We start from the raw sequence: 14,463 nt of genomic DNA on the forward strand, positions 1-14,463 counted from the left end.
AAATGTTATAAATTTATGAAATATAGGTTTCACCAAGTTACGTACGTACAGATAAACGGCCAAAATATTGTCGAAATGTTAGTTATTAACAAGTTAAAAAAATGTTTGATATTATCTATGTTGTCACTAGTGGATGCAAAAGATGAAAACGGCTACATGTCAACAGATTTTCCTTTGGTCAACTATCAACCCAGACATGTTCATATAGCCTTAGGTAAATTTGGAAATTGTAGAAAACAGGAATTTTAAAATATTTATATTGACAAAGTTATGCTTAAGATTTTGTAAGTTAAAGGTCGTTTAATGACTTTATACGGTAGTGTATGATCCCATATCAGTGTTTACTTAACGGTTATGGTAGTTTTGGACATCTACTATTTTTAAACTGTATTAGCTCTGAATTCCGCCATCGAATAAGGCTTTTATAATTCCATTCTTTCCTATTTTGTCTAGGTCCTGGTTTGCTTTAAAGCAGTCCTTTCTCAAAGTTACTTTTAAATTTCTTCTTCTATCATGTCCTGTGGTACTAAGAGGATTTGTTTAGATTCGTAACACGCCATGCCAGGGAAAACGTTTATTTTTATTTGTAATGATATCATTTCTCTATGTGTTGTTTTGTGTAAATTTGTGTTTCCTTCTATTTTAAGCCAATATATTTTACAGTTTTTAAGTAGTACATACCTAGTCAACTTCATTTTTAATTTATAATACCTATAACCCTAATTTCTTTATTGTTTTAAAAGAACTTGTAAACTACTGGTCAAATGTTTTTTTTATTTAACATAATCCTTTTATTAGAGAACCAATTTTGAATATTTGTTTCAAAGAAGCAAATACTTACAAAATTATATGATTGTGTAATTTTTAGGCGAGGATAGTAATTCATTTTTGGTGACATGGAGTACTATAAATCAAACACAAGATTCTATTGTTCTAATAGGTAAGGCATTCTCATCAATAGTTCTTAATTCTGTTCGAATACCATTAAATTACTCTTACTTCAGAGTTGATGGATTATCGTCAAAAAATCTTAAAACATTGTTTGTGTAGGTTTAATGTATTTCTTATCGCAAAGTTTCTTATCATTGTCTAGAATTTAATGATGTTATCTTTAGGAAAAGAGAAGCTTACGGACCAGTTTATCGGAACTAGTAAAGAGTTTGTTGATGGGGGTGAATTGTGCTCCTCTCAGTTCATACACACTGTTCTTGTTAACAATGTTCAACCAAATTCATTTTTAATATACAGGTATGTATGTAATAGATAACAAAATGTATACTTAGATGTGTTCATTTGGCTTTTCTTATAATTAATCATATGATTGTAAATTTGATGCTAGCACATTTTTTACTTAACTATGTGGTATAAAGTAATTTACTTTGATTAGATATTGTCATTAATAATAATCAAGTTAATGATAAGGTAAATACTTTTAAATTAATTTTTGCTTCATGTTACCTAACTAGCTGATAATATACAAAAAAAAAATTTATTTATACAGCCGTTTAAAATTCTAAATTTTAATTAGTGTTGGATCAAGCGAGGGCTGGTCACCTGAGTATAGACTCAAGACTCCACAAACTGGTCCAAACTGGAGCCCAACTATTGCCTTGTTTGGAGACATGGGAAATGAGAATGCAGTCAGGTAGAAAATAATTTTTAATTCCTAGTAAAGATTAAGTAACAAATAAAGTATTATCAGACTCTGTCAAGTTTTGTATTCATGATTAAATAATAAATATACTTAGAATGTCTTATTTCAGTTTGCCTTACCTACAGAGAGGTGCTTTAGAAAATACATTTGATATGGCCATCCACGTTGGAGACTTTGCTTATGATATGTATGAGGATAATGGATCACGGGGTGATGTATTTATGGAACAAATTGAGTCCATAGCATCATTAATTCCTTACATGACATGCCCAGGTAAAATTATAGTTTATCTCAAAATTATCCGAATCTAGACAAGTAGCAAGCTAAAAGTGCTTTCCCTCGGAAAATAATATTTAGTCGAAAGCATGTCTTTTTTCTTCTAATTTTTCAATTGTAAAACTTAATACCTATTTTTTTTACAATACCTATGCATTATATGTAAGGGGGGGGGGGGGCACATCTGACACTTTTGCGTAAACAGGGATTATAGGCTTTGTCTTAGGAGTTATAGGATAGGTTATTAGGGGAAAAAGTTTAGTTTTTGGGTGTATTTTCCTTATATTTAAAAAAAATTTTGATAGGTCTCCAGGTTCAGGTGCTGCAGGCTGGAAGGTCACTTCTGGACAGGTATAAATGAAAAAAAAAATTTGTTTAAAGAGTTAGAGATCAACTTATTAAACCAAATATGCATCTTTTGGGATGTTATGAGCATATATGAAGAAAAAATAAAAATCAGCCTCCAGGTTCAGGTCCTGCAGGCCTCCAGGTGAATTCTGGACAGGTAAAAACTGAAAATTTTAAATTTTATAGTTAGAACAAAACTTGTTTTACAAAAGTTGCTACTTTATGGATGGTATGAACTAATTTGAAGAAAAATTTGAAATCGGGCTCCAGGTACAGGTACTGCAGGCCTCCAGGTAAATTCTGGATAGGTAAAAACTGAAATTTTTTACTTTTGAAGTTAGAACAAAACTTATTTAACAAAAGTTGCTACTTTATGGATGGTATGAACTAATTTGAAGAAAAATTTGCAATCGGGCTCCAGGTTCAGGTACTGCAGGCTTCCAGGTAAATTCTGGACAGGTAAAAATTGAAAAATTTTAATTTTATAGTTAGAACAAAACTTATTTTACAAAAGTTGCTACTTTATGTATGGTATAACTAATTTGAAGAAAAATTTGAAATCGGGCTCCAGGTTCAGGTACTGCAGGCCTCCAGGTGAGTCCTGGACAGGTAAAAACTAAAAATTTTCACTTTTAAAGTTAGAGCATAACTTATTTAACAAAAGTTGCTACTTTATGGATAGTATTAACCAATTTGAAGAAAAAATTGAAATCGGGCTCCAGGTACAGGTACTGCAGGCCTCCAGGTAAATTCTGGACAGGTTAAAACTAAAATTTTTTTAACAAATTAAAAAACAAACAAGCTTGTTTAAAATTATATAGTAAAGATTCTTAAGCTTCTATGGCATTAAATAAAGATTTTAGTTTGGAATACACTTTTTTAACTCTCTTCTTTCAGATAATTTAGAATGGTTTAATATTTTCCATCAAATGCAAATTGTCAGGAAATGTAATAATTTCTAAATGTATCTGAAATTTGGCTGATATACAAAATAATATTTATCAATTGTGTAGCTCACCTTATGTGTCTGACTGTCCATTACTCAATTGCTATCACAATAAATAGTTGAATTATCTGTAAACATTCTACTTTTTGTTTCTTCAATCCTTATGTTAGTCTTCTGTTCTCTTAATTTTCAATTATTTTTATTTAATCTTTTTCAGTAACATCCTTCCACAACTTGTTTTCTTACCTGGGTATGGATAATTTATATTTGTTTTATCTTCTTAGGAATTTTTTACTTTATGTAAATAGTTATTGGTTACCTTTGTTGAACAAGATTTGAAAGAAATGGCCCCATCTACCGTTGATTTAATAACTTTTTTGTATCAAATTGAGGGTATTGTGTTGGATTTTGGTTGGATTTTTACCGCAGTTAGAGCAGTGTATTTCCTGCAGGCTTCCTTTAGTGACTGACCTGTTGACAGTACGTTTTTTTATATATATTCTAGTCAATGCTTAATATTTTTTTTTGCAGATATAATTCAAAATGTAACAAAATGGTTGGATTTAACTTGAACCTTAAGCCCGATTTCAAATTTTTCTTTGTATTAGTTAAATAGATATAGTTCTAACTCTTTAGTTAAATATTTTAATTTTTACATGTCCAGAATTCCCCTTGAGACCTGCAGTATCTGATCCTGGAGCCCAATTTCAAATTTATCTTCAAATTGGTCAATACTATCCAAAAAGTAGCAACTTTTGTTAAATAAGTTATGCTCTAACTTTAAAAGTGAAAATTTTTAGTTTTTACCTATCCAGGATCCACCTGGTGGCCTGCAGTACCTGAAGCTGGAGCCCGATTTCAGATTTTTTTTTAAATGAGTTAATACTATCCATAAAGTAGCAACTTTTGCTAAAGAAGTTATGCTCTAACTTAAAAAGTAAAAATTTTTAGTTTTTACCTGTCCAGGATCCACCTGGAGGCTTGCAGTACCTGAACCTGGAGCCCGATTTCAAATTTATCTTCAAATGAGTTAATACTATCCATAAAGAAGCAACTTTTGCTAAAAAAGTTTTGTTCCAACTATAAAAGTAAAAATTTTTAGTTTTTACCTGTCCAGGATCCACCTGGAGGCCTGCAGTACCTGATCATGGAGCCCGATTTCAAATTTTTCTTCAAATATGTTAATACCATCCATAAAGTAGCAACTTTTGTAAAATAAGTTTTGTTCTAACTTCAAAAGTAAAAAAATTCAGTTTTTACCTGTCCAGAATTTACCTGGAGGCCTGCAGTACCTGAACCTGGAGCCCGATTTCAATTTTTTCTTCAAATTAGTTCATACCATACATAAAGTAAGCAACTTTTGTAAAATAAGTTTTGTTCTAACTATAAAATTAAAAATTTCAATTTTTACCTGTTTAGAATTTACCTGGAAGCCTGCAGTACCTGATCCTGGAGCCCGATTTCAAATTTTTTTTCTAATATGTTAATACCATCCATATAGTAGCAACTTTTGTTAAATAAGTTTTGTTCTTACTTCAAAAGTAAAAAATTTCAGTTTTTACCTGTCCAGAATTTACCTGGAGGCCTGCAGTACCTGTACCTGGAGCCCGATTTCAAATTTTTCTTCTAATTAGTTCATACCATTCATAAAGTAGCAACTTTTGTAAAATAAGTTTTGTTCTAACTATAAAATTTAAAATTTTCAGTTTTTACCTGTCCAGAATTCACCTGGAGGCCTGCAGGACCTGAACCTGGAGGCTGATTTTTATTTTTTCTTCATATATACTCAACACATCCCAAAAGATGCATATTTGGTTTAATAAGTTGATCTCTAACTCTTCAAACAAAATTTTTTTTTCATTTATACCTGTCCAGAAGTAACCTTCAAGCCTGCAGCACCTGAACCTGGAGACCTATCAAAATTTTTTTTAAATATAAGGAAAATACACCCGAAAACTAAACTTTTTCCCCAAATAACCTATCCTATAACTCCTAAGACAAAGCCTATAATCCCTGTTTACGCAAAAGTGTCAGATGTGCCCCCCCCCCCCCTTAACAAAGAAAGCAATAAGGGGAACAGAAGAATCTTTTTTAATAATGATAAAATTGGAAGAAAATTTTTTAGTCTCAGACGAATATAACCATTTAATCTATACTGTCTGATTGGATTAAATATTATAATAATATATTTCAGGTAACCACGAATATCATTATAACTTCAGCAATTACAAGGCCAGATTTCAAATGCCTGGAGATGATGGGAGGATGTTCTACACCTTCACATTTGGTCCAGTCAGATTCTTCTCAGGAATATTTACAAAAAAAAAGAATTAGAAACATTGATCTTTCCCTATTTTTCTTATAAACTTAATTTCAATTTATTTGTAATATCCTAGTAGAAATATTGATAAGACCTGCTTTTAAGGTTTACAAATCAACTCAAAAAATTCAAGACAAAAATTCGAGAAAAATAACAAAATCTCAGCCCTTCTTTACCTAGGAGGCCGTTTTCATGCCTATTGCTCAATCTTAATATAATAGCATGATTGAGGTTTTTTTGCTTGGGTACCTCGTTTCGATACTTTTTCTTCAACAATAATGAATGAAAAATGCAACAAAATTGTAAATAAATTTGTGATTAGTGTCAACTGAATATTATTATTATTATTTGGAAGATGGTATGGTTATTACTCAGTATGAATGGCTGAAAACACAGCTTCAGAAGGTATATTAAATCATAATGTTAATAAGATTGTTTTTTCGAAAACATTTTTCTTTTCACCTTTCCCGCCAAATATCCTAAAACGTACTCAATTTAGATTTTTATGATCTTAACTATGATTGTAAAATATCAATTTTCTATAATTTAGGCAAATAGTGCAGAAGAAAGATCCAAGTATCCATGGATAGTTGTATTCGGACATAGGCCAATGTATTGTTCCAACACGGATCGTGATGACTGTACCAAATATGAAACTAAAACAAGGTGGGTTAGCTAACATTTTGTAGTCTGCGCTTAACACATAAATATTTTTACAAATAATTTTAATGTTAACCTCTTGTAACTTATTTTTAATGTTGTAAAAAGAAAAAAAGACACTAATTACGAGTCTTGAGTTCCAAACTCTTATAAACTTTTATTTATTAATAGCATTTTTCCTTCTTTTAGGGTTGGATTTCCACCATTGTTTGATCTTGGTATGGAAGACCTATTTTACGACCATGGTGTAGATTTAGCTGTCTGGGCACATGAACATAATTATGAAAGACTTCTTCCTATTTACAACAGACAGATAATGCCAGGTTGGTTATATCAATAAGAAAATGATTTTTTTATAATATCATTATATTTGAAATAAATAAGGTAAATAAACTAATAATTTAACTAAAATAATAATCACAAAGGGATCTTTCTATTATTTTAATTTTTACGTTTTTTAATATTATACTATAGGTAATTATCGAATAATAGAGAAAAGAATATTTGTGAGAAATTGTAATTTTTCGAGAAATGGAAAAGTTGTTCTTATCTTGGTACTAGGCCATGCGGAACTATTAAAATAACTTTCAGTTATTGCAATATATTGTTAGGGAGTATTAATCATTGTTAATTGGCTTACTTTTTTTATTTCTTTTGTGTTACATTTCTTTTGAGAGTATCTATAGAATTTCTCAAACGTAAATATGAGGCAAATAAACACTTGTATTCCAAATTACTGATAAGTAATCTATATAAAGGTGACAATCCTGCAGAACCTTATACAAATCCTAGAGCACCTGTCCACATCATTTCTGGTTCTGCGGGCTGCAGGGAGAGACATGATGGTTTTGTACCTAACCCTCCAGCATGGTCAGATTTTAGATCTTTGGATTATGGATACACTATTATGAAGGTTAAAACTATTATCATCTATGGACTTACTCTTACAAAAAGATAATATCCATGTTCATTGTTCATTGCAGAAATAGCAGTAAATACTAAATTATTATTATCATAACGTTATGCTTTTTGCTGTCTTATTAAATGTGTTTTTGTAACTCGCTTTTACATAGGAAAAAAGCTTTTTTTTGTGGGGGTTAAATGAAGGGATTTAAAGGTTTGATGGGGATAATCAAATGTATTTCTTAGAATCGACGGGGGTAAAATGGTGGGTTTAAAAGGGGAGAGGCGGATGTGCCACTTTTTGAAACCAAAACTAAAAGTCAACAAAGGAACTCAACTAAAAAAAGAGTTACAGGTCTGAGATTTTGCATTGCAGTTGCTTTATAGAGGTACAATATGGAACTGTGAAGAAACGGCGGCGCAACCGCCGTTTCCCGCCGAATTTTTTTTTGCAATTTATCGGCGGTTTTCGGCGGATGCGCCGCCGTTGCTTCAATGTTCCATATTGTAACCCTATAAAGCAACTGCCATGCAAAATCTCAGACCTGTAACTTTTTTTAGTTGAGTTCCTTTGAGTTTTAGTTTTGGTTTCAAAAAGTGGCACATCCGCCTCCCCCCTTTTTTAGGAAGGAAAAACATCCATTTACCCCCTACCCGTTGGACGTCAATGCTGCAGATTTTTATTTTCTTTTTACTAAGACAAGGGTTAGGTGAGAAAAGCAAGCTTGAAAACCGTGAAAACACAAGAACCATAGAACTACTAACATAGGTATTTCATGTTTTCAGGTTGTAAATACGACGCATCTTCACATAGAACAGATGAGTGTGGATGAAAACAAAATAATAGATCAATTCTGGCTCATCAAGCATTATCATAAATCATTCAACAAAAAGTCATACATTACATTTTTGGAGCCGTTTTATGGAAATGATCTTCACTTTATTTTGTTAGTGTTGAAGCTTTTTATTTTTATTATTGCTTTATGTTGCATTTATCTCCTAGTAAAATCTAAAATAAGAATGATAGTCCGTAGAAATAATGTCTACTCTAAAGTTTAATAATACCTATATTTCAATATATTTATTTTAGCTTTTTAATGAGGGTATCTATAACAATATACATTTTTTGATCAAATATTTTCACCAGTGTAATTTTTACTTTTACATGTAACAAAATCGAGCCAAAGTACAAAAAAACCTTGGAAATTTTCGCCTTTAGTTCATGGATAGTTCCCAATGATGATATTAAAAACCAGTGCTGTGATTGATGTTTATATATATTTTATATGCTTTATTTATGAATGATTGAATTCTCAATGAAACTTTAAAACTTAGTTTCAGATATATTCTTTAAAAGTTAAAAATGAACGGACCCCATGACAAATTTGATTTTTTGCCAGATTCGTCTGCACTCACAAATTCTGAAGATTTAATGTCAAAAAGGTAAGCATAATGGATATTGCAACAGATTATAATGTACTCTGATTAGGGTTGGCAATCAAGATCCGGAATCCGCCCAATTTTTGGACAATTTTTGAATCCGTATCCGGAATCCGTTTTTTAATAGCGGATTCGAATCCTTAATTAGCAGGCTAAAATTAGCGTCTTGAGTTTTTTCTTTCAACTCCGCCTATTTGAAGGCAAAGATTATCATCATTATATAATATATAATATTTTTAAAAATTTGGTTCTATTCTCGGTAATGAATTATAGAGAACACCAAGAACATTAGGTAATTTTTAGGACATATGTAGCACTTAAATTTTTTAATTTAAAAAAAGGCTTTAAAAATATTGCTAGAATCCGAATCTGGAATCCGCCAAAAATAAGAATCCGCCTCTTTTTGGACGGATTTTTGTAAGAATCCGAATACAGATCCGGTCCAAAAGTTTGACGGATTGTCATCCCTAACTCTGATAATGGGAAACTTGTACCTAACTAAAATAACAATCCCTTCCATCCAAACCATTTGTCCCCTCCCCTCATACTGGATAAACGAACTGACCAATTAATGATGTCCATGATAGAAACCTAAACTGACGACAATTTTGCCCCGGTCGTAATATTATCCACGTATATTCTAAGCATAGTTGTATTATTTGTTTTTTTAGTGTGTTTTGCTCATCAAAAATCTATGTTTACTAGGTATCTATCTCTACTAATTCTTTTTAAAAAAATTTAGGATTGAAGAAGATTCAATATTGGAATATCGCGAGGAAGAAATTAGAGAAAATGCACATAAAAAATTATGGACACATGTAAGTATTAAATTTTATTAATACCTAGTATTTTTTTAACATTGAAGTCCTTAGGTAAAATGCATGTTAAACAAGGATGACAACATCCATAAGTAGCGATGCTAAAAAATTATGAATGGATATCAGAAAAAAATTGCTATAAAGCAGTTTCATACAATAAACATTAATCTTGATAAAATAGGGAAATAAGGAAACCTTAAAAATCACACAACCTTAAAAACCACGAAAATTTTAAAATCTAGGAACCAATCTAGCATCGCAATTTATAGACAATTCTTAATGAAACTTGATAAAAATATGTAGAATATGAGCATTTTCAATTCCTAATAATTTCAGCTGAAATCATGAATAGGAATCGAGAAAACCATAGAAAACCTAAAAATCTAAGTCGATCTAGCACCCCAACTAATAGAAAAACCGTAATAAAACTTAAGGAAAATATGTGGAATGTAAATTTAAACAATCCCTGAAAATTTCAGCCCATTATCTTAAAAAGGAGTTGAGAAAATTACAAAAACATGAAAATCTAGGAATCGATCTAGCACCCCAAACAACAGACAGATGAACAAAATAATGTATAGATTAGATAGGCAAATGTTATAAGAATCTTAACTAAAAATTTCAGCTGTCTATCTTTTCTAAGAGCCGAGAAAATCACGTTTCCCCCACTTTGTAATCAGACGGACGGTCAGACGGACGGACATTTCGAATTATAGAGTAGCTTCGCTACTAAAAAAACGTACCTATATTTAACCTAGGCATTTTCACTAGGTACTTTTATTATTAATCATGTGCAATTGTGCATCTGATATAGTAGCGGGTTTCGTAAGTATTGTTATTATAAACCACAATGTTAAGCACATCGCTTCACTCTTTGTCAACAAGCGAATTTGCATAGGTCACGTTGCGCAACAGTCACAAGTATCGATCATATCTCGTTAACAATTCAACAAATAAAAAAAACCTAACGGTGAGAAAATAAGATTTATTGCATCTGATTAAAAAACTATTTAATTTCAGTTTCAACAGACTGCCTCATCTTTGACTCAATTATACCGAGAACAACCAGGTTTGTAAAATTTAGCCACTTTTCAATGTTTTAATTTAAACAAGGAAGACAACATTCATAAAAGCGAAGCACTGAAACGGTAGGACAAACGGACATTAACACAGTGTCTAAACTTAATAATCGAATATAAAAGTATAAGAGTTGAAGCAAAATTGTAAGTAAATTTGTTGAAAAACTGCTTGATACAGGATAATGTTTATGGACATACTTACATTTTTAGGACTTGATTATAGAGTTGCTTTGCTTATAATATTGTTCTTTGTTGTCCCAGGAATCAATATACCTAAATCAGATCAAACGGATAATAAGATCACATAAAAATTTGTTGTTAAAAAAGTAGAAAAATCAACATGTTTAAAATGGGCATACGGACATTCTGGTAATGATTATAGAGTTGCTACGCTTTCTAAATCGTACCTAACTACTACAGGAATCATCATGCAAAGTTTGAAACCGATAGGACAATTCTATCATGTCTAAATTAACGAATAAGAATCTATCTCGGACGGACGGATCGCCTTATATTATAGAAAAGCTTCGCTTTTAAAAACGCCGCTAATAAGAAGAATTTTCATAGCTAATATGCAATCTATTAGTATTGCATCACCTTTGATGGCTTAATTATGAAGATTTTAGGCTATTACCGCCTCCAGAGAACTGAAACCAATGTGTTGAGACTTCCGTGCCTTATTAAGTATTAACTTATTCATGGGCAAGGGCATTCCCTCTACTCTGACTATTAATATCACGCGCTTGATAAAACAGTAGACCATTTAATTTTAACGTCTCTAAAATGACGCGAAGTGGATCAGACAACAAAAGTGAGATCCTTACATTTTACGCTAATGCCGCTGTTTTAATTTTGTAAATACTAATTGTCCTCGTTTTTCCGAAATCTTTTCTTATTATTCAATTATTTAACACCATTTTAAACCATAATTCAAATATACACCAACCTAAGCTTAATTGCACAAATCATTCTAATGTTCTTTTTAAGGTGGTAGAGATCCTCAGGCCTTCAGAGAACAACAGTCTGCGAATGCCTGGCATCCATTTCAAACAGCTGCTGGAAGCCTTACCTTACTTTACAGGTAAGCAGAATATATATTTTTTTTCTTGCACGGGGAATTTCTACACATAAATAAATAATAGGGAGTCATTAAACAATAAAATTAGTTCTTTGTTTCATAAAACTTTTTATTCATGTCCTTATAGTTTATAATCCGTATATGAAAACAACATAGTGTTTTTTTGTGTTTTTGTAGCAAAATATCTCGTTAACTGCTGGACCGATAAGGCTTTCTTTTACAATGAAGCTTCTTATAGGTCCCGTTATTTCAACTACTGTGTTAGTAAGTACCTCCTCCACCCTCCCAAAAAATCGCCTTTAGAAAATATAAGCTCCAATATTCTCTTTTACTTTTCCTTATAAGTATAACTATGATTTAAAGCGCTACCCCTAGAGGAGTCTAAGATTGCAGCAACTAATAATGAGTAAGGAAGATAAAACATGCAAAATAGGCCTGTTAAGAAGACAATTTTACTAATGATAAATACTAATAATTTAGTAAGGACAAAAAGAAGATAGAATATCCATGGCATAATTAATATTTCAGAGACAGTCTGGAAGAGCAACGAGTAACAGGAGAGATAAACAGAAAGTTAGGCTACCACAGAGCTAGAAGAGATATTTTAAACTGGGCTAAATCAAAGCGAAGATTTATTAGGTAAGTTCTAAAAAAGTTCTTCTGGGGATGTTGGGATTTTGCTAATTAACTGAATTATACTGACGACAATGTTTTTCAACTCGCTAAGCTATTCGTTGGCTTAAAAATTTAGGGATTTTTATTATATCCTGATTTGGTTTTCAAAGCATAGTTCAAAAGGTACATAAACATATCTTCCATTGTCTTATTCCTTTAGATTCTTAGATATTTCTAGATCAAGAATTATCCTAGTATTTTCCATTTTAAAGACTACTTTTCTCCTATTCTCCCCCTTTTTATATTAAGATGCTAATTCCCCCCCAACTCCAAGAGGATATAAGTAATAAAAAAAACCGCAGGGGGTACAATTTTCTAACACTTCTTTCTTATTTAGTCTTTTAAAAGACTTTAAAATGCAAGAACATATATTTTTTTAACTCTTATTTTATACATCTTAATTGGAACTGATGATCTATTTTTATAGAGAAACATATGTATTCCATCAATAAAAAGTTAAAAAAATAAACTGTGTTTATACATATAATAATATTCTATAAAGTAGTAGGTTTTTTGTCGGTTGCTGAAGATCTCGGAAATTATTTTAATCATCAGGGAAGCTTTTTAAATGTATTGGGGAGGTTTTAGTATTTTCTGGACCTCCCATGACCTCCTCTAGAGGCAGGGGCGAAGCAACTTGTGTATAATTTATTCATAAGCATATTTTTTGTTGTTATGTACCTAATAAATATGAAAATTATATTTTTTTCAGACGAGAAGACCTACTCAACTTCATTGTATCAATTTCCCCTGGCCAGACTGTTGTATCCGCCAATCCGCCTCCAGTTGATCAACTTCTCCGCAGCTCCGCAGAATTGTCTTCCGCCGCGGACAATGCAGCCAGACACGCGGCCGCCGGGGCTGGCCTACCCTCCCTGCAGGACATGCTGGACCTGAGTAGACCGGAGAGATACAAGCGGCCAGCCCCACCTTCCTCTCCCTCTCATGATGAGTCCATGGATTCTCCATCATGTAAACGATCCAGAATGAATTAGGAGAGATAAATAGATAAACCAAGACAGAGAGAAAGTTAGACAACAGTTTTTGTTCAAAGTTTTGTTGTTTTCATATTCCTTTTTTTTCAAGGAAGCTTCCTATAATGTCATACTCAAGTTATTGGCTTTTTTGAGCAGTTTTTTTCTTTATAAATACAAACATTTCTAACCAAATCAATGCAATATTTTTTTTAATCTTTAATATCAATATTACATTTTAAAATTAAGATAAATGCCTGCTACAGATACAGCCACTCGCTTGTTGAATGATGATTTTTTACCTCGTCACACAAACATTCAGTCAGTTAATTTATGTATAGAAAATTTTTTATTACGTGTACGTACATTATTATATTATTCAATATTACATTTCATATAAAAATTTTGTGTAGTACATTCGGTACGTTATGTAAATAAAATAGTTTTGTAAAAGGTTCTTTGATTTTTATAAAGTCAATTTATTTGAATATATTGCAGCAGTAAGTTTTCTTTTTTTAATGTAATATCACAAGATAAACTTCTTTTTTATTCATTGGGATTCAAGATAAACATAGTTCTTTGTATGATCATATACATACCTATCAATAAACATAACTGTTTATATTCTGTTAGAAACACATTTAGCTTAGTTTTGGGCTCATTGTGATATCAAAACACGACTTTGACGTTATCCTATATTAATGATTAGATATTTTGATGATTAAAACCAGTGTTTTTTACTAAACATATCCCCAGTTTTCTTGGGGGAAAATAGAATGCTTAAAGCAATTTTAATATATGCCCATAACCAATCTTTAAATTTTCCAATAGGCTATTCCCCCCCCCCCCCCACCGCCTCCCCCCAAAAATGTTTTGAAATAGGAATATTGCAACTGAAGAAAAGAAAATTATTTTTTATTTTGCATTTTGTTTGTAAAGAAGGAGGTTTATTTTTCATACTTTTAGTATTTAAAATACAGCATTTTATTGCAAAAAGTAAAAGAAAATACAAATATTTTTAATTCTCAGATGACATGTCCCTGTTTCTTAGAAAAACATTTGGGTATAGTCCTTTCCACGGCATCCCTCCATAAGGGGCGATTCTTCGTATTTTTCACAGTAGCTTTTCTCCTATTTCTAGCCCCTGCGGGGGGCTCTAACCCTACAGGGCCAATTACCTAACCCTGTGGGGCAATCACTTAACACAATATAACCTAACCTAACCTAAAATAACCTATAAAAAGCCATTTTAAAAATACGACGAATCGCCCCTTATGGAGGGATGTCGTGGA

At 31.7% G+C, this 14,463-nt stretch overlaps 2 protein-coding genes and 1 long non-coding RNA gene across 12 annotated transcripts in view; 2 read left to right on the plus strand and 1 right to left on the minus strand.

The window, feature by feature from the left end:
- Positions 1-8,442, plus strand: LOC145315906 (acid phosphatase type 7). Its single transcript, XM_080156048.1, has 11 exons — positions 1-214; positions 869-940; positions 1,116-1,248; positions 1,529-1,645; positions 1,764-1,927; positions 5,419-5,530; positions 5,865-5,949; positions 6,095-6,210; positions 6,394-6,527; positions 6,963-7,117; positions 7,894-8,442. Exons 1-11 carry the CDS (start codon positions 16-18, stop codon positions 8,164-8,166), a joined length of 1,560 nt encoding a protein of 519 aa, XP_080012174.1. The 5' UTR covers positions 1-15; the 3' UTR covers positions 8,167-8,442.
- The window catches only part of LOC145315910 (uncharacterized), a 7,730-nt gene continuing 1,685 nt past the window's right edge, over positions 8,419-14,463 (plus strand). For 4 of the 10 annotated variants that reach the window (XR_013878178.1, XR_013878177.1, XR_013878180.1 and 1 more), the window contains exons 1-6: positions 8,419-8,550; positions 9,290-9,365; positions 10,386-10,434; positions 11,432-11,525; positions 12,051-12,161; positions 12,910-13,625. Coding sequence is in view for 1 of the 10 variants with exons in the window: in XM_080156052.1 (XP_080012178.1) it covers positions 8,471-8,550; positions 9,290-9,365; positions 10,386-10,434; positions 11,432-11,525; positions 12,051-12,161; positions 12,910-13,192 (693 nt within the window). In the remaining 9 variants the exon portion in view is untranslated. Of the gene's footprint in view, positions 8,551-9,289; positions 9,366-10,385; positions 10,435-11,431; positions 11,526-12,050; positions 12,162-12,909; positions 14,008-14,463 lie in introns of those variants that run through there. The other 6 variants (XR_013878181.1, XR_013878182.1, XR_013878183.1 and 3 more) reach the window with 6 other exon arrangements.
- LOC145315912 (uncharacterized) overlaps positions 13,701-14,463 on the minus strand; it is a 915-nt gene continuing 152 nt past the window's right edge. The window contains exon 2 of the long non-coding RNA XR_013878189.1: positions 13,701-14,217. This is a non-coding gene — a long non-coding RNA (uncharacterized LOC145315912). The remainder of the gene's footprint in view (positions 14,218-14,463) is intronic.

The sequence above is a fragment of the Acartia tonsa genome, chromosome 4 (assembly GCF_053477335.1).
Source record: "Acartia tonsa isolate MP-2025a chromosome 4, ASM5347733v1, whole genome shotgun sequence".
In the NCBI taxonomy this organism is placed as follows: domain Eukaryota; kingdom Metazoa; phylum Arthropoda; class Copepoda; order Calanoida; family Acartiidae; genus Acartia; species Acartia tonsa.

Excerpts from the sequence above, each read along its gene's own strand:
- LOC145315906 (XM_080156048.1), top strand. The coding sequence starts at position 16 with ATGAAATATAGGTTTCACCAAGTTACGTACGTACAGATAAACGGCCAA. Across the intron at positions 941-1,115 it reads AGATTCTATTGTTCTAATAG|GAAAAGAGAAGCTTACGGAC; the intron begins GTAAGGCATTCT and ends TGTTATCTTTAG. Across the intron at positions 6,528-6,962 it reads CAACAGACAGATAATGCCAG|GTGACAATCCTGCAGAACCT; the intron begins GTTGGTTATATC and ends ATCTATATAAAG.